The sequence below is a fragment of the Monodon monoceros genome, unplaced genomic scaffold (genome assembly GCF_005190385.1).
Source record: "Monodon monoceros isolate NGI ecotype Baffin Bay Population unplaced genomic scaffold, NGI_Narwhal_1 Super_Scaffold_18, whole genome shotgun sequence".
In the NCBI taxonomy this organism is placed as follows: Eukaryota; Metazoa; Chordata; class Mammalia; order Artiodactyla; family Monodontidae; genus Monodon; species Monodon monoceros.
In genome coordinates, this window is record NW_021703774.1 from 120,888,464 (window position 1) to 120,909,009 (window position 20,546).

General features: G+C 36.0%; 1 protein-coding gene across 4 annotated transcripts in view; it reads right to left on the reverse strand.

The window, feature by feature from the left end:
- LRRC7 (leucine rich repeat containing 7) overlaps positions 1 to 20,546 on the reverse strand; it is a 499,978-nt gene that overhangs the window by 26,167 nt on the left and 453,265 nt on the right. For all 4 annotated transcript variants that reach the window (XM_029228809.1, XM_029228810.1, XM_029228806.1 and 1 more), the window contains one exon: positions 5,974 to 6,066. In XM_029228809.1, the coding sequence (XP_029084642.1) occupies positions 5,974 to 6,066 (93 nt within the window). The remainder of the gene's footprint in view (positions 1 to 5,973; positions 6,067 to 20,546) is intronic.

The following is a 20,546-nucleotide window of genomic DNA, read 5'->3' on the forward strand; positions in this document are numbered from 1 at the left end:
GTACTTGGACTTTAATTTTATTGAAAATTGTTTTACTGATTGTTAAAGAATATCACAAAGGGATAGCAATCTCAATTCTAGTGACTTTCTAAATATATTGTTGAATAAAAATGTCCCAATCAATGTTCTTATTTAAAGTGGTACTTTTAAATCGCCTTATTTTTTCATATGTATGATGGAATGATATTTTATTAAAGAGCCACGTCTGTGTTGAGTTATATTTTATTATATCTTTTCACAAGCTGAAATCTTATATGTCTTCTTTATAATATAATGTCTTGATACTGAAATTATCCAATTGGCTAAAGCACACTGCCATGCCTTCTTAAAAGGCCTCATATAGGTGGTCATACCTATAGGAATCCTATTAATAGGAGATTGCAAAGACTGCATTTCTATCAATATTTCTGAAGAGATTCAGGTTTTTTTTCAACATATAAGACAGAACAGAACAGGCAAAAATGCATTTTTTATTAAAAAAATTCTTGCTTTTAAAGTTCTCAAACAACCAAGTGGCATTCTGAACCTCAAACTGCAGTGTGACTAAGATGCAGCTGAAGTAATTGTGTTGTAAAATAATTTGTTTATTTATTTTTAAAAATTCAGTTTTATATGTAAATTATATACATTTATATTATATCTATTCCTTGCTCCTGAATGTTACTTTCACATAACCAATAGATTCTCCAAATTACTTTGCATTACATAATCGCTTGAAGTAGAATTAAAGATGGGACAGATATATAAATTATAAAATTAATTTAGAAATATATAAAATAAATCACTTTTGTCTAGGAGTTGTACAAAATGAAGGAAATATTATATGTAGTTTAATGTTTATGTAGTAAATATAAATCATATGCTGTGTGGAGTTCTAGACAAATGTGTTTGCTATTCCTGATTTTTATATCCATGGAGATTACATGACGAGGTATAGACATAGGGTATGCACCTTTTTCATAAGTCAAGAGCATATCTTTTGCAACTTTTTATTTATGAATCACCCAGTGTCATGAGGCTGAACAAACCCAGAAAATTATTCTCGTGTATTTTCGAATTTGCTACTGCCAAGCATGCCTCTGGGTATTGTTATCCCCAGGTAAAGATGTCAAATAAATGCTTTGGATCTGCACATCTAACCTTTCTTCTCTTCGTAATATTAATCATATAAAAACTTTTATTTGATGCAATACTCGTCTCCACACAAATTTTCTTCTAGGGGTGGAAGGTGGGATGTAAATAGGAGGGAGGCTGTTTGGCATCTGGAATCAATTTTTTAGAATTTATGTAGAATTAGATATAGTAATTTATTCTGAAATTCCAGAACATTTATTTAGAGTTTATTGGTGATTATAGTATTTTACATTTGCCATGCCTATAATATTCTTCCTTGGCTTGGGATTTTACCTGTACCATGGGCAAATTAAGGCATTAAAAAAAAAAAAAAGGATTGTTTCTTCTATCATTTACGTGTGTACATGCCTATTGCCCAAATCAGTGGAAATATGGGTAGGCTCTCTGGCATCTGCTCAGCATGAGTGTTTATGATAAAACTGTGGAGAATAAGTGATTCTTTGGTCCCAATGTCCTAGTATGTATATTTCCTGATATCAAGTGATTTGAGGATATTCATAATACAGCTTCCATTTTGATCCTGTGACTAGGTGATTGTTCATGGCATTGTTCAGTGCTGTACCTTTACAGTATATAGAGAAAGAGGCTATGAGTTCTTGTTAATATCTTTAAACTCCAGAAGCTTAGTCCTTCCTTCTAAAATGAGGCAAGGAGGGATATCAGTCCCTGAATGATGAACTGTGTGAATACATCATTAAAAATTCATTTATTTTCAGTCTCGGGCTGCCTTATGAAGTCACACAACAACACGATATCAGTCATCCATTAATCCAGTCTCTTCTTCCTAACAACATCTCGTGGAAACTGTATTGGTATATTACTTAAATTTTGTAATCATGAATTATTATTTTATGAACATTTAAATATAGGGAAAGATTATTGTGGTTTGTTCCATTGGCAGGATCTCCACTGTAATAATACCTTAGTCCAAAAGTTATAAAAATGCTTAGCAATCTAAGGTATACAGTATGCTTCTAATTATCTAAGTTCAATAGAGAATACATGCTGACTTCCAAGGACTTGAAGCAAATATCTAGACTATAACGAATTACAGTGTTCTGTAACACTTTCAGTATTAGATTATTATGTTAGTCTCAACTCTACAGGGTATAAATTTGTCATGTGGCTCTTCAGCTAAGTGGTATTTGCAGATAGAGATATGTATCATAGTGCTTGTTAAGAGAAAAGGATTTGGAATCAGATCAATTTGGGTTCAGATCTTATCTGCCACAGGTCAGCTAAATGACCTTGGGCAAGTTAATTAACCACTCCGGGCCTCAACAAAATGGGGAATAATAATACTCAACTAACACAAGTTGCTAAGAAGATCAGATAAGTTCATGTATGTAAAGAGCCTAATACAGTGTCTAGCACATTACAGATACTCAGTAAAAGTCTATACTTTTATTATTATCATCAGATTTGTTGGATCAAAATCTTTTATCTCTCTGGAGCATTATGCCTTCTTGACAGCAATGTTTTTCTATAATAATAAACCAGATAATGGCTCCATCCACTTCACAGGGAGGGCAAAGGCAAGCATTATATGAAGGCTTTTTCATCTGGTTTTCTACAGTTTTCTCTTTCCAAGTATGTAAAAGCAGTTTTCACCTGGCAGTGAACCCAAAATAATGAACTCCCTGATGAGTGAGTTGGGTTGTTCAACTACTAAACGCTGTTCTGACAATGATATGAACTGCAGGACTAATTGTGCTCCATCCGTTTAACCTAAGGAGAGCATAATCAGACTACCTTGGCGTCTTCGAGAAGAGTTAAATTTGCAAGACCAGATGATGTTCTAAGCTCTCAAAGTCTGGTACAAAACAGTCTTTATATCTTAATCCTCAATTCTCCCTAAAGCCTCAGTTAACTTTTGGGCTGTACCAAGAGTTTTTCTGCAATAGTCTCACACTACCGCAGAACCTAAATTGGAACTTCTGCCAGACTGAACAACACAACGCACTTTTGTCCCAGTTTCATACTCTCAGCCCTTAGGGATGACTGCTTCATGCTTTTCCTATCTGGCTGTAAACCAGGTAATCAGTTTGGATGCTGTTTCACTTTAGTCCTTGGCATTTGGCTGAAACAGTGGCTCCTAGCAATCATAATGAAGAGAATGGAACAAATCTACTGGCTATTTTAGTACAGAAAGTCTTCAATGACTCTAAGACATTCAGATATCTTGGATACTTAGAATTTTGAGTGTCATTACAAAACACTTAAACAATAATGAATAGTAGGTAAAATAATATAGTATGCTCGAAAGACTGCTTCTAACCCATGACTTGTTTATTGGAGGGGGATATGTATCATATTAAAGTTTAAGCTTTTGCATGACTAGAACTCCTTATAAAGAAAGCATCAACCTCTGACCCAGGTTGAATTAAAACATCTGTTTATTTTGGTTCTCCTCACCCCTCCTCACAGCTGTAAATTAGCCAATTTATAATAAAATTGTCCTTCAATATTGGAGAGAAGAGTATTTTTAAAGTTCATTTTCATTTTCTTACTGTTTGATATTTTTAGGTTGATATAGGCACTGGATTCCACTCTAAATTTTATGCAACCTCTACAAGAATGGGGCACTGGGGATAAAAAAATGCAACTGAATTTCCTTGAGATTAATCCCTTTCCTTGTGAGTGGATTAAATTCTTATAGAAATTGTCAGAGCCAATGTCTTTAGATCACCTCAACACTTTTAACTAAGTATCTACCATATGTTTGGTGTGGTCAATAAATTAAGAGCAGTCTGAGTCTTCTGTAGATTTGGAACTTTTAATTACTCTGATCAATTTTGCTGTAATAGAGATTCACTTTTCAGATTTTAAGTGTTTTAGAAAGTAATCAGGCAAAGAAAAGTGCTTTTGAGGGAAATCTTTCAATGGATAGATTATATAATTCAAGCTCTATATCTGTTGCATTTAACCAAAAGAGAAATTATAAGATCATAGAAATAGTTCAGTCTCACTAGAGTCATCAAAATGTTACAATGAAAAATTAAATGAATAGTTATAAAGTGTTCATATTTCATCACAGTGGAAGAATTACAGGCAATGATTTGAAAGCCTCACACCTGCTATCCCCTTCAGTTGAAAATAAAAGCAGAAAAGTAACAGCATTCAGACATCTTGACTATTTAGCAACTTGTGCATCTTTAATTGAAAAATATCTATTACCCTGTGCCTTCCAAAAATATAGTGAAAAGATATATCTGCTGGTGAGATAGGAGAGGAAAACATGTCTTTTGAATTTCAACTATCTTATGAATGATAAGTTTGTTATCTTTTCATTGAAAGAACTTATGGAAGAGATGTAAAACCAGAGACAAAAAGAGGGGTCAAGATGAATAAGACAATAATTTGAGGCTTTTAAAAATACCATCATATGTTTCTGATAATTTTGACTTTTCATGCTTTTTGTCTTAAGATATATTAATAATTTATTAAAATTCAGTAAACACTTGGTACTACTAAGCCATGAATATTTAAATTCTACTAAATCAATGATTATCTTCAACATCATTTCAAAAAGGAAATGTAGAAGTTACTTATACACAGACATTTCTAACTGGAATTTCCCTAATTATATAAGATTGCTTCATATACATCCCTTATATATGAATACCTGCTCCAATCAGTTAACCAAAGAAATTCTTAACTATGGCCACTGGGGATTCCTTTCTACTCCTTTCCATCCAAATAGTCCAACCTCTTTCTTTCTTCTTCTTCAGAAAGGAAAGGAAGAAGGCATAACTAATGGTAGGAAACAAAAACACTGGGAAGAAGTAGAGGAAAATAAGGGATTAAAGGCTATGGAAATCTCCAAAGTAGGGGCATCCAAATTTTTTCAGAAATAGGTCTTTAATCAGAAACTGATGTGTGGGTGATTTTTACAATAGTGGTAAATTGAAAGGATCTGCACCACTTTGTGACTCAAAAGTTAAGTCGAGAGCCTGAGGAGGTTTTATTCATATCTAATTTCTGTCTTTCTTCATCATCCCAAAGTTTTATGATGTCACTTAATGCAATTAAATTTGATGAGGTCAAAAGCAGACAGTTTCAATGATCATCAAATTATAATCACTAATTGTTTAAAAGCTGAGAGTATTAAACCCTGATGGCAGAAGGCAGGTTACATAGCTCAGGGTACATTTTTTTGCTTAAAAAAGTCAAGTGGTCCACAATGGGATCAGACAGGCCAGATGTGAACATATGCAGCATGGTGGATATTCAGCAACATTTGAGGTTAGAGTTGGGGGTGGTGGTGAACCATTACCCATGATTTGACAGACAGGGGTGAGCATAAGAGGAGGACCTGATTCCTCTGCCGTGGCTAACACTGATTTTCTCACAGAATATTTGTTTCCCATGGTCTTTCAGTTCTACAATTCTATTAGTGAAATACTTTACAAACATGATGGATTAACGAGATGGCAATCAGCTGGCCCTGGCGTTGAATCATTATTTATTCATTCTGTTACTGTGAAAAAACTTTTTCCCAAATCAGTGATCCACAAATAAAATTTTGGAAAAAACTTGTTAGAAATTGCCTATATAGCTTCCTTTACAAATATATACAACTGTGAACAAAACAAAAAGCAAAAACAAGCCACTTCCTATTCTAAGAGAATGCTTAAATTTATTTTTTCTCATTCATAGGATTTGTCAAGCACTATAGTGAATTCTTTTTTCCCTTTGCTGAAAAAGTTTCTAATTGGCTTCATAGTTAGCCAGCTTATTAAAGCACAGTAAAACCAAAAAATTGAAAAAAGTTTTTTTGCTGCAGTAGAATATAGCGTTTTACTACTTAAAATTGCCAATAAGAAATTCAGTTCTTACCTTGTCAGAAGGTTTAAATGGATTTCCTTGTCCACTAATTCCACCACTGATACTAAATCCAAGGCCAGGATTCTTTTCTATTCTCACACAAAACTATGCAAAAAAGATATAAAAAGGTAATCAAATACATATAAAAGCTAAATATCTTCAAATAACTGTATCCCAATAGAAAATAATCACATTTCACTTAAGTTCTCAGGGTTAGCCTATGTTAACTTGGTATATAAAAGACAGTATAAACTCTGACAAAATAGTGTTTCTATAAGCATCAGTTATAATTGGAACTAACAAAATTACCTGAACAAGCAGACATGAGTAAATATTTATTCGTTACCTGTGCAGGACTAAATTTTGATTAGCAGTTTTTAAAACTCAGAAAACCCCTTAAAAAAAAAAGATTGTACATTATTTTAATTATCTACTTTAAACGTACATATAGTCTGACTAATTAGAAAGGACTGTATGAATAAGTGAAAGAAAATTTGCAAATGTAGAGTGAGGGAAAAGATGGCTATTTGATTAATTAGTTGATTAATTATTTACACACCTTTATTGGAGTATAATTGCTTTACAATGTTGTGTTAGTTTCTGCTGTATAACAAAGTGAATCAGCTATATGTATACATATAGCCCCATATCCCCTCCCTCTTCCGTCTCTCTCCCACTCTCCCTAGCCCACCCCTCTAGGGGGTCACAAAGCACTGAGCTGATCTCCTTGTGCTATGCAGCTGCTTCCCATTAGCTAGCTTCCCATTAGCTAGCTATTTTACATATGTTAGTGTATATATGTCAATGCTACTCTCTCACTTCGCTCCAGCTTACCCTTCCCGCTCCTTGTGTCCTCCTTGTGTCCATTGTCTATGTCTGCATCTTTACTCCTGTCCTGCCCCTAGGTTCATCAGAACCAATTTTTTTTTTTTTTTTTAGATTCCATATGTATGTGTTAGCATACGGTATTTGTTTTTCTCTTCCTGACTTACTTCACTCTGTATGACAGACTCTAGGTCCATCCACCTTACTACAAATAACTCAATTTCGTTTATTTTTATGGCTGAGTAATATTCCGTTGAATATATGTGCCACATCTTCTTTATCCATTCATCTGTTGATGGACACTTAGGTTTCTTCCATGTCCTGGCTATTGTAAATAGTGCTGCAATGAACATTGTGGTACATATGGTTTTCTCTGGGTATATGCCCAGTAGTGGGATTGCTGGGTCATATGGTAGTTCTATTTTTAGTTTTGTAAGGAACCTCCATACTGTCGTCCATAGTGGCTGTATTGATTTACATTCCCACCAATAGTGCAAGAGGGTTCCCTTTTCTCCACACCCTCTCCAGCATTTATTGTTTGTAGACTTTTTGATGATGGCCATTATGACTGGTGTGAGATGATACCTCATTGTAGTTTTGATTTGCATTTCTCTCATGATTAATGATGTTGAGCTTCTGTTCATGTGTTTGTTGGCAATCTGTATATCTTCTTTGGAGAAATGTCAATTTAGGTCTTCTGTTCATTTTTGGATTGGGTTGTTTGTTTTTTTGAAATTGAGCTGCATGAGCTGCTTGTAAATTTTGGAGAGTAATCCTTTGTCAGTTGCTTCATTTGCAAATATTTTCTCCCATTCTGAGGGTGGTCTTTTGGTCTTGTTTATGGTTTCCTTTGCTGTGCAAAAGCTTTTAAGTTTCATTAGGTCCCATTGTTTATTTTTGTTTTTATTTCTATTTCTCTAGAAGGTGGGTCAAAAAGGATCTTGCTGTGATTTATGTCATAGAGTGTTCCGCCTCTGTTTTCCTCTAAGAGTTTGATAGTGTCTGGTCTTACATTTAGGTCTTTAATCCATTTTGAGTTTATTTTTGTGCATAGTGTTAGGAAGTGTTCTAATTTCATTCTTTTACATGTAGCTGTCCAGTTTTCCCAGCACCACTTATTGAAGAGGCTGTCTTTTCTCCACTGTATATTCTTGCCTCCTTTATCAAAGACAAGGTGACCATATGTGTGTGGGTTTACCTCTGGGCTTTCTATCCTGTTCCACTGATCTATATTTCTGTTTTTGTGCCAGTGCCATAGTGTCTTGATTACTGTAGCTTTGCAGTATAGTCTGAAGTCTGGGAGTCTGATTCCTCCAGCTCCATTTTTCTTTCCCAAGATTGCTTCAGCTATTCGGGGTCTTTTTTGTTTCCACACTAATTGTGAGATTTTTTGCTCTAGTTCTGTGAAAAATGCCATTGGTAGTTTGATAGGGATTGCATTGAACCTGTAGATTGCTTTGGGTAGTATAGACATTTTCACAATATTGATTCTTCCAATCCAAGAACATGGTATATCTCTCCATCTGTTTGTATCATCTTTAATTTCTTTCATCAGTGTCTTATAGTTTTCTGCATACAGGTCTTTTGCCTCCTTAGGTAGGTTTACTCCTAGGTATTTTATTCTTTTTGTTGCAGCGGTAAATGGGAGTGTTTCCTTAGTTTCTCTTTCAGATTTTTCATCAGTAGTGTAGAGGAATGCAAGAGATTTCTTTTTTTAAAATATAAATTTATTTATTTATTTTTAAATTTTTGGCTGTGTTGGGTCTTTGTTGCTGTGTGTGGGCTTTCTCTAGTTGTGGTGAGCAGGGCTACTCTTAGTTGCAGTGTGCAGACTTCTCATTGTCATGGCTGCTCTTGTTGTGCAGCATGGGCTCTAGGCACACAGGCTTCAATAGCTGTGGCACATGGGCTCAGTAGTTGTGGCTTGCGGGCCCTAGAGCTCAAGTTCAGTAGTTGTGGTGCACGGGCTTATTTGCTCCATGGCATGTGGGAATTCCTGGGCCAGGGCTCGAATCTGTGTCCTGTGCATTGGTAGGCAGATTCTTAACCACTGTACCACCAGAGAAGCCCAAATGTAAGAGATTTCTGTGCATTAACTTTGTATCCTGCTGCTTTACCAAATTCATTGATTAACTCTGTAGCTTTCTGGTAGCATCTTTAGGATTCTCTATGTATAGTATCATATCTTCTGCAAATAGTGACAGCTTTACTTCTTCTCTTCTGATTTGGATTCATTTTATTTCTTCTTCTTCTCTGATTGCCATGGCTAAAACCTCTGAAACTATGTTGAATAATAGTGGTGAGAGTGGGCAACCTTGTCTTGTTCCTGATCTTAGAGGAAATGGTTTCAGTTTTTCATCATTGAGAAAGATGTTGACTGTGGGTTTGTCATATATGGCCTTTATTATGTTCAGGTAATTTCCCTCTATGCCTACTTTCTGGAGAGTTTTTATCATAAATAGGTGTTGAATGTTGTCGAAAGCTTTCTCTGCATCTGTTGAGATTATTCTATGGCTTTTATCCTTCAGTTTGTTAATATGGTGTATCACATTGATTGATTTGCATATATTGAAGAATCCTTGCATTCCTGGGATAAACCCCATTGATCATAGTGTATGATCCTTTTAATGTGCTGTTGGATTCTGTTTGCTAGTATTTTGTTGAGGAGTTTTGCATCTATGTTCATCAGAGATACTGGTCTGTAGTTTTCTTTTTTTTTTTTTTGTGGTACGCGGGCCTCTCACTGTTGTGGCCTCTCCCGTTGCAGAGCACAGGCTCCGGACGCGCAGGCTCAGCGGCCATGGCTCATGGGCCCAGCCACTCCACGGCATGTGGGATCTTCCCAGACCGGGGCACGAACCCATGTCCCCTGCATCGGCAGGCTGACTCTCAACAACTGAGCCACCAGGGAAGCCTATATAGTTTTCTTTTTTTATGACATATTTGTTTGGTTTTGGCATCAGGGTGACAGTGGCCTTGTAGAATGAGTTTGGAGGTGTTCCTCCCTCTGCTAATATTTTGGAAGAGTTTGAGAAGGATAGGTGTTAGCTCTTCTCTAAATGATAGAATTCGCCTGTGAAGCCATCTGGTCCTGGGGTTTTGTTTGTTGGAAGATTTTTAATCACAGTTTTAATTTCAGTGCTTGTGATTGGTCTGTTTGTATTTTCTATTTCTCCTGGTTCAGTCTTGGAAGGTTGTTTTTTTCTAAGAATTTGTCCATTTCTTCCAGGTTGTCCATTGTATTGGCATAGAGTTGCTTGTAGTAATCTCTCATAATTCTTTGTATTTCTGCAGTGCCAGTTGTTACTTCTCCACTTTTATTTCTAATTCTGTTGATTTGAGTCTTCTCACTTTTTTTCTTGATGAGTCTGGCTAATGGTTCATCAATTTTCTTTATCTTCTCAAAGAACCAGCAATTAGTTTTATTGATCTTTGTTATCATTTCCTTCTTTTCTTTTTCATATATTTCTGACCTGATCTTTATGATTTCTTTCCTTCTGCTAATTTTGGGGTTTTTTTGTTCTTCTTTCTCTAATCGCTTTAGATGTAAGTTAGGTTGTTTATTTGAGATGTTTTTTGTTTCTTGAGGTAGGAATGTATTGCTATAAACTTCCCTCTTAGAACTGCTTCTGCTGCATCCCATAGGTTTTGGGTAGTCGTGTTTTCATTGTAATTTTTTTTTAGGTATTTTTTGATTTCCTCTTTGATTTCTTCAGTGATTTCTTGGTTATTTAGTAGCATATTAGTGTTTGTATTTTTTACAGTTTTTTTTCCCTATAATTAGTATCTAGTCTCCATAGCATTGTGGTCAGAAAAGATACTTTATACAATTTCAATTTTAGTAAATTTACCAAGGCTTGATTTGTGACCCAAGATATCATCTATCCTGGAGAATGCTCCATGAGCACTTGAGATGAAAGTGTATTCTGTTGTTTTTGGATGGAATGTCCTATAAATACCAGTTAAGTCCATCTTGTCAATTAAGTCCATCTTGTCATTTAAAGCTTGTGTTTCCTTATTTATTTTCATTTTGGATGATCTGTCCATTGGTGAAAGTGGGGTGTTAAAGTCCCCTACTATGATTGTGTTACTGTCGATTTCCCCTTTTATGGCTGTTAGCATTTGACTTATGTATTGAGATGCTCCTATGTTGGGTGCATGTTTACAATTGTTATATCTTCTTCCTGGATTGATCCCTTGATCATTATGTAGTATAGTTCTTTGTCTCTTGTAATAGTTTTTATTTTAAAGTCTATTTTTTCTGATATGAGAATTGCTACTCCAGCTGTCTTTTGATTTCTATTTTCATGGAATATTTTTTCCATCCCCTCATTTTCAGTCTGTGTGTGTCCCTAGGTCTGAAGTGGGTCTCTTGTACACAGCATATATATGGGTCTTGTTTTTGTATCCATTCAGCCAGTCTATGTCTTTTGGTTGGAGCATTTAATCCATTTACATTTAAGGTAATTATCAATATGTATATTCCTATTACCATTTTCTTAATTGTTTTGGGTTTGTTATTGTAGGTCTTTTCCTTCTCTTGTGTTTCCTGCCTAGAGAAGCTCCTTTAGCATTTGTTGTAAAGCTGGTTTGGTGGTGCTGAATTCTCTTAACTTATGCTTGTCTGTAAAGCTTTTAATTTCTCTCTTGAATCTGAATGAGATCCTTGCTGGGTAGAGTAATCTTGGTTGTAGGTTTTTCCCTTTCATCACTTTAAATATGTCCTTCCACTCCCTTCTGGTTTGCAGAGTTTCTGCTGAAAGATCAGCTGTTAACCTTACGGGGATTTCCTTGTATGTTATTTGTTGCTTTTCCCTTGCTGCTTTTAAAATTTTTTCTATGTATTTAATTTTTTATAGTTTGATTAATGTGTCTTGGTGTGTTTCTCCTTGGATTTATCCTGTATGGGACTCTGCGCTTCCTGGACTTGACTGACTATTTCCTTTCCCATGTTAGGGAAGTTTTCAACTATAATCTCCTCAAATATTTTCTCAGAAACTTTCTTTTCCTCTTCTTCTACTGGGACCTCTATAATTCGAATGTTGGTGCATTTATGGTAGTTATTTCCACTATTTTTTCTTCCAGGTCACTTATCCTTTCTTCTGCTTCAGTTATTCTGCTATTGATTCCTTCTAGAGAGTTTTTAGTTTCATTTATTTTGTTGTTCATCATTGTTTGTTGGCTCTTTAGTTCTTCTAGGTCCTTCTTAATCATTTCTTGTATTTTCTCCATTCTATTTCCAAGACTTTGGATCATCTTTACTATCATTACTCTGATTTTTTTTCAGGTAGACTATTTCCTCTTCATTTGTTTGGTCTGGTGGGGTTTTACCTTGTTCCTTCATCTGCTGCATGTTTCTCTGTCTTCTCATTTTGCTTAACTTACTGTGTTTGGGGTCTCCTTTTTGCAAGCTGCAAGTTTGTAATTCCCATTGTTTTTGGTATCTGCCCCCAGTGGGTGAGGTTTGGTTCAGTGACTTGTGTAGGATTCCTGGTGGAGGGGACTGGTGCCTGTGTTCAGGTGGGTGGGGCTGGATCATGTCTTTCTCATGGGTAGGGCTGCATCTGGTGGTGTGTTTTGGGGTGTCTGTGAACTTAGTATCATTTTAGGCAGCCTTTTCTGCTAATGGGTGGGGTTGTGTTCCTGTCTTGCCAGTTGTTTGGCATGGGGCATCCAGCACTGGAGCTTGCTGGCCATTGGGTGGAGCTGGGTCTTAACGTTGAGACAGAGATCTCTGGGAGTGCTCTTGCCGATTGATATTACATGGGGCTGGGAGGTCTCTGGTGGTCCAATGTCCTGAACTTGGCTCTCCCATCTTAGAGGCTCAGGCCTGACATCTGGCCAGAGCACCAAGACCCTGTCAGCCACATGGCTAGGTACATGGGGATTTTCTTGCCTTTTGGGAAGTCTGAGGTCTTCTGCCAGTGGTCAGTAGGTGTTCTGTAGGAGTTGTTCCACATGTAGATGTATTTTTGATGTGTTTGTGGGAAGGAGGGTGATCTCCACCTCTTACTCCTCTGACATCTTGAAGGTCCCCTGATGGCTATTTAATTTAAATCAGTTGTTACTGCTTTCTAGGAGAGTAGAATATTTCATCTTCTCGGTAGATAATTCTATTGTTTAGACATAGCAGGGGTTTTATTGGGTTGGTCAAAAAGTTCATTTGGTTTTTCTGTAAGATCTTAACAGAAAAACCCAAATGAACTTTTTGGCCAGCCCAATAGTTTGAGAAAGGGGAGAAGTTTTATCCACAGTTAGAGTGAAGGTGAAACAAAAGAAGAAAGAAATACTCAGTAAAAAGAGTTTTGGGTTTTGGCAGCAGCTCCTCAAGAGGCAGTTACAAGTGTTAGAGGAAAGAGGAAAACACTGTGAGAAAGAGAGAGGTCAAAAATATGGAGAAATTGTGACAGGGAAGAGTCAATAAATATTTAGGACTGTGAAGGCTAATATTCCAGTATTCTGTGTTCTATTACCTCCCCAAACCCCAAATCATCAATGAAATCTGTTAAACGTCAGAGCCTTATGCTTTGCAGTACTGTTGGGAAATGATGGCATTAGGAGTAGGTCCACCTTGGGGTAAGGTTGGAGTAAAGATAACAGCAATTATAAGAATTGATACAGGGACTTCCCTGGTGGTCCAGTGGTTGGGACTCTGTGCTTCCACTGAAGGGGGCACAGGTTTGATCCCTGGTTGGGGAACTAGGATCCTGGATGCCACATGGCGTGGCAAAACAACAACAACAACAACAGAAAAAGAACTGATACAAGGAACGTAGATCAAAAATTCAGCAGAAGGGAAATCAGTGTCAGGAATGACTTAGAGAAACTATAATAAACCTAGGAATTCTTGATGATACTGAGCTGGGGATGTGAATGTGTGGGCTGTGGGGAAAATGCTAGTTTTCCATGTAAAGTGGGACGGGGTGACCCCAGATAACTGAAAGACTTGGCACCCCAGAGGTAGCATGCACTTTGGTTACACAAAGGGAAAAAAACAACTTTTATAACTTTTAAGTAAAGAATGAGTATTGGAACCAGGGTGAACCAAGTATTACCAGAGATTAGCAGGCAAAAGATTATCAATAAAGAGTTAAGAAAAAAGTCTAAAGAAATACATTAGAATATATTTTGTATTTATATAAATATATATTGGAAATGTTCTTAAAGATGATTGGAAACATTTGTTTTTTTAAGTAGCTCAATGTTTTCCCCAGCAACATTGCTTATCCTATTAATTTGCTTATGGGAAAATGCAAATGCCCCAAATGTTCTCTACATCTTATTTTTAAGGTACCTTCAATACTTACCTCTTAGATAGTTCAAGGCAAATTTGAGTCCTATTCCTGACTTAATTAGCATATATTGTGAGTCGATGGGAGCTGGATCAATTAGGTTTGGCCATTTAATAGGACTATCCTTAATTCAGTCATATTCTTTAATAGTAAACATAATGTTTATTACATAGTTCACTTGCAACACAAGGACCAAAAACTATCCACTAATGTGATTTTTATGATAGACTCATTAATGAACAGTTTCTAAATGATGAGTAACTGCAATTACCATAAATACTCTCCTATATTTTTATTTTAAAGATTGGTTTAATTACAACTTTTCCTTTAATTGATCTAGATTTGTTAAAACTAGTTATCATAGGGTGGTAGAAACTACAGTTTCTAATAGTTTTGTATTTATATGGCTCACAGTCTGTGGATCTGAACATATAATAGCTTGATTAGCTCGAAGGAATACTTTAGCTTTATTCATCACACGAGTTCACCTTGTAGTCTTTTTTTTGTTATTAGTGGTTAATTAGAAAATGAGAAGAAAGGAACTAATACTATTTAAACATTTTACTTTTGCTTTTCCCATATATCTGTGCATTTCCAATTAAATTATTTAAAATTTGGGCTATATCTTTCTAATGTGAAAATTTTATATTGTATAACATAATATGTGGAAGGTGTACACTTTGGGCTTTCTCCAGGCCACTATAAAAACTGAAAGGAAACATATGCAACAGATTTTATTTACAAAGTAAATTGCTGAGGGTACTTTTTAGTCATTCCCTTTCAAGGTAGTGACTATATCTATTTTATATTATTGTCAATCTGGAAGGCACTAAAAAATCTTAGGAAAACAAATTTCATATGTGCCAAGTATCTGAAGAACTGCTTCAATATATTTGTTAATAATAGAAATAATAAAGATGACACTGTGATTTTATAAATATGACAAACAACCACAAATTCTGATCTGAAGCTAGGCTCCCCTTGGGCACGTTATGGTAATGGCTAATAGGTTGTGTTGGGACTGTTATGTTCCATAAAGCATGTCAGACAGAGTATTCATCTCACATAGAAGGAGTTCCACCTGTCTGCTAAGGCCCAAAGGGGCCATAAAATGTAAGAGGAGGGAATGCCTCACAGCCAAGAAACAGTCTGAAACTAAAAGGGTTTAGCAAAGAGGAAATGCAGTGTTCTAGAAAAAGGTCAGATCTAGGAGGCTAATAAATAGCTTATTCAATGAAAATCAACTTTTCTATTTTTTATTAAGTTATTGATATCAATGAGCGAAATTGCTGGCTGAAGATAACAGCAACAGTTTGGCAGGAAATGGTGCATTTGCTTCTTTCAGAGTCTGCTTCCATCATTTGACTACTTGATATTTCTGGTTTGTGTTAATCTTTCTCTAATTAAAATACTGGGTCATAACTTGGAGAGGCCCATGACAAAATGGATGGTAATGTAGCAGTGAGGCTCTGTGAAGTCATAATGTATAATCTCTGGAAGGCAGTGATCTCATTTGATCTTGCAATGCTCTAACACCTAGTAGCAAGAACAAAGGAAATACGTGTGTGTGTGTGTGGGGGGGGGTTGGGCACATGTGCATGAGATGTAATTCAGGATTAGAGAATTGCATTGCAGAAAGATACCTGGTGATGCTGTAATTAACGTGCTTCCTATCCTTTGTTCTAGTGACCATTCTCTTTCCTGGCAGTATGTACTATGAAGCTTTTAGTGGATACCTGCTGTTTTTGCTGCTCAAGATCCATTCATTCTTTGTCTGGCAGTTATAACCTCAAATTCTCTTTGAAAACCACCCACTTCTTTATTCTCAGCCTGTATGCTGAGTTATCTAGACCTAAAACAAAGCACTGGATCCCCTAAAAATATGATTTATTATAGGATGAGCGGGTCACTTGATCAACTAGGAGTAATGAGATGGCTATTAGGATTTTCAGGAAAGGGAATCTTGCTCTTTCTTGCTTGTTTTACGTCTGAGAGAGTCTGAAGCTCTTGAGCTATCTTTCTATCATGAGGGGAAAGCCTTTTTGGCACAGGAACCAGCCCACAGAGAGAGAAGTCATGATTTCCTCTGAGCCTAGCATTAAGCCTTATCTGAAGCTTCCTCCATCTCTGGAGTTCCAGCTGATATGAGTTTAAACATTCTCCATTGGCTTAAGTCTTATTAGGTTGAGTCACTCATAATCAAGAGGCATAATTGACTAAAAAAAATTGAGAAGAAACTTGCTTATTTGTAGATATAAAAGAATTGATTTATCTTTTATTTTAAAAAGAAAACAAATTATACACTTGTTAGAAAATTCTTTTGGGAAATGAAGTGAGCAGAATTTCAAATATTCTGTACTGTAAGAAATTCAAGGTAAATTTTTGATCTATTTAAGGACTGTTAATTGCTGAAGCATCAAGAAAAGACCTTGTAACTAAAAATGTTTCACCTCTGAGGCCATTTCCAGGTTTGAACCCTGAGAGTATTAACATAGAGAAGGTCTGGTGAAGAGACATCCACATTCCGCATGGAGTTTTAATCAAGTAGGACATCTGAATCACCTCTGAATGTCTATTATGTTATCTCTTCATTGACTATCTAGAACAGTGGCTGGCACATAGTTAGCACTCAATTAACTTTTGGTTGAATAAATAAATCGGTAATATGCATGTGTGACAAAAGATACTCTCAATTATTTACTGTCAAAAGTATATGATGACTCTTTCTTAAAACATGTGATGAGTTTTTCGAAGATATGCCAGTTATTCAAAGAAGTGCTCCAATTATATTGTTAACTGCTTGGAAAAACCGCTGTAACTTTGAAAATGAAAATGGTTGTAGAAATCATGATTCATGCCTTTATGCCACAAATATTTATTGATTTTCTACTAAGTGCTAGGCACCTTATCAGACAGACAAAAAATCCTTGCCCTCATGGAACTTACATTCTAATGGGGAAGACAGATAGTAAACATGTGAACAGGAAGTAATTTCAGATAGTGATATGAGCTGTGCAAAAAAATAAAGCAGGAAAGTAAGTACAGTTTGATGGAACAGGAGTGAGGAGCTATTTTAGTTGGAGTAGCTAAGAAAGGCCTCTCTGAGGATGTGACATTTGAGCAGAAATGTGAATGAGATCAAGGATCAAGCAACAGACAATAAGAAAAATGGGAAAACTACTCCAGGCAGGGAGAACAGCAATTTTAAATGCCCTGAAGACAGATGGATCTTTGTAAAGTCAAAGGACAATAAGACGGCATATGGACAGACATATAGGTCAGTGAAATAGAACGGAGAATCAAGATATAAACCCTAACATTTGTGGTCATTTGATTTTCAACAAAAGGTCTAAGATAATTCAATGAGGAAAGAATAATTTTTTAAACAAATGGTATAGGGACAACTGGATATCTACATGAAAAATAATGATTTTTACCTGTACCTCATACCATACACAAAAATTAATGCAAAATAAATCAGGGACTGAAGTGCAAGAGCTAAAACTATAAACCTTTAGGAAGAAAATACAAGTAAATCTCCGTCATCTTGAGTTAAGCACTGATTTCTTAGATTTGAAACCAAATGTTATAAAGGAAATGACTGACTTTATCAAAATTAAAAACTTTGGTGCCTTAAAGAGACCATCAAGAAAGTGAAAAGACAACCCACAGAATGGGAGAAAATATTTCGTATCTGGAATATATGAACGACAGTTACAGTTCAAATAACTTAATTAAAAAATGGGCAAAGAATTTTAATAGACATTTACCCAAAGAAGATATATGAATGACTAATAAACACACGAAAAGCTACTCAACATCATTAGTTATTAGAGAAATGTAGATTAAAAACACAATGAGAGGGGCTTCCCTGGTGGTGCAGTGGTTGAGAGTCTGCCTGCCGATGCAGGGGACACGGGTTCGTGCCCCGGTCCGGGAAGATCCCACATGCCGGGGAGCGGCTGGGCCCGTGAGCCATGGCCGCTGAGCCTGCGCGTCCGGAGCCTGTGCTCCGTAATGGGAGAGGCCACAACAGTGAGAGGCCTGCATACCGCAAAAAAATAAACAAAAAATCCCCAAAAAACCCACAATGAGATACTATCAATACTTCACAAGATGGCTATAATAAAAAAGAAAGACAATAACAAATATTGGTAAGGATGTGGAGAAATTAGAACACTCACATTGCTGGTGGGAGTAAAATGTGGCAGAAACTTTAGAAAAGAGTTTAGAAGCTCCTTAAAATTGATAAACATAATTACCATATAACCCAACAAGTTCATTCCTAGGTAAGTACCCAAGCACAATAAAAATGTACCTTCACACACAAATTTGTACATGAATGTTCAAAAAGTGGAAAGAACACAAATGTCTATCACCTGATGAATGCATAAGCAATATATGGTATAGCCATATAATGGAATATTATTTGGCAGTAAAAAGGAATGAATTACTGATATGTGCCACACTAAGCACATTATGCTAATTAAAATTAGCCAGTCACAAAAAACTTCATATGTCATATGATCTCATTTATATGAAATGTCCAGAATAGACAAATGTATAGAGATACAATGTAGATGAATGATTGTCTAGGGCTGGGGGCAGAATAGAGGGCAGGGAGTATGGAAGATGACCGCTAATGGGTACAAGGTTTCTTTTTGGAATTATGAAAATGTTTAAAAATTAGATTATGGTGATGGTGGTACAACTGTATAAATATACTAAAAACCACTGAATTGTTCACTTTAAACAGGTGAACTTTACCATGTGTAAACTATATCAATAAGACTGTTAAAATCAGCAACAACAGCAACATGATCAGCATGACGAAAGAGAAAATGGCTAAGGAGAGAGTAGAAGAAGAGGAGGCAGGGTCCAGGTCTGTAGGGACTTCATGCCATAGTGAGGATTTATAAGGGTTCAGAAGTTTTCAAGCCACTAGGGATTTTTAAGCAGAAGACTGACATGATCTGATTCATGTTTTAAAGAGATCACTCTGGCAGTGGAAAAGAGACTGGAGAGAAGCAACCGGCAAAAGAGAAAACAATTAGAGAGCTACTGAAGTAGATAGGAGCGAGGTGATGGATGATAAGGTGGTAGCAGTGCAGGTGATGAAAAGTGGTGAATTCAGAATATATTTTAATGGAATTGCTGTGTCTTGTACGTGGGCTGTGAGAAAGGGGAGTCAAGGATCTTTGGCCATAGCAACAAGATAAATAGAAGAGCCATTAACTGAAATGGGGAAATCTAGAAGAGAAGCAGGTTTGGTAGGGGCAGGGCCGGGAAACAAGAGTTTCTTTTGACTATGCTAAGTTTAAGAAATTCATTGGACATCCAGGTTGAGATATCAACAAGTGGGTAATTGAATATAAACATCTGGAGTACAGGGGAGAGGCCAGAGCTGGAGATATATAAATCTTGGACTCATCCATCCTGGAAGTGAATGAAATCATACAGGTGTGAGTATGGATACAAAAGAGAAGGGGGTCAAGGTTTGAGCACTGGATCACTATCATTTAAAGGTCAGGAACAGAAAAGGAGTCAATAAAGAAACCAGGAAAGAATGGCTAGTGTGGAAAGAGGGAAAGCGGTAGAATAGTGATAGCCAAGTGAAGAAAATTTAAAGAAAGAGTTCAGTCAAGCCACTTGCTGAGAGATCAAAAGAGATGATGGAGATTTGATTATGGGACTTGACAGAAGTAGAGAGAATGCTTCATGGTACTGAAATTAAACTGGAAATTAAATTTGCTGCTACTTTCACTTTTAGTTCCTGGCCTTATAGGTTATTATATAACAGTGCTTGTACAATAAAGAGTGCTATGCAATGATAAGGTATTATAACTTTTGTTGTGATTTACACTATGTGTATTGCACAGCCATACAAAATCTACATAAAACTTCTCTGCATTCCCAAAATTTCTAACAAGCCTGTGTCATAGACTAAAAAAGGTAATAATTATAAAAATATATAAATGTTAATATTAAAAAATATTTTTTTGATCCTTCTATTTTCATATCTTTTTCTGTTGTGTATCAGAGATGCAAGTCCAACTAAAAGTGCTAATTAAATCTTTTGAAGAAACATACTAATAGGTTGATGAATAAAATCCTTTGAGTAGCATTTTCTAGATCTTTCAGAAAAAAATAGCCAACTCTGTATGTATCTAGAAAGTAGAACCTCAAATATTCTTTAGTCTGTAAATGCATTTTAAAGGTTATTCACTTCATTTCCTTCATTTTAAACTTGAGCAAACCAAGAAGGCCATACATATATTTAGTGGAACACTGAAAGAGGCCTTCTGATTCCTACTGTAGTGTTTACTGAATCCTACTATTTGACTAAACATAATTCATAAAGTCAATTTGTAGAATTTGTGGTGTTGAGTTAGACATTATTTGTGTCAAAGTATGAATTTAGAGGTGCAGTATTACTTTGGTTACTGGAGAATAAAATTCTATGGGGAA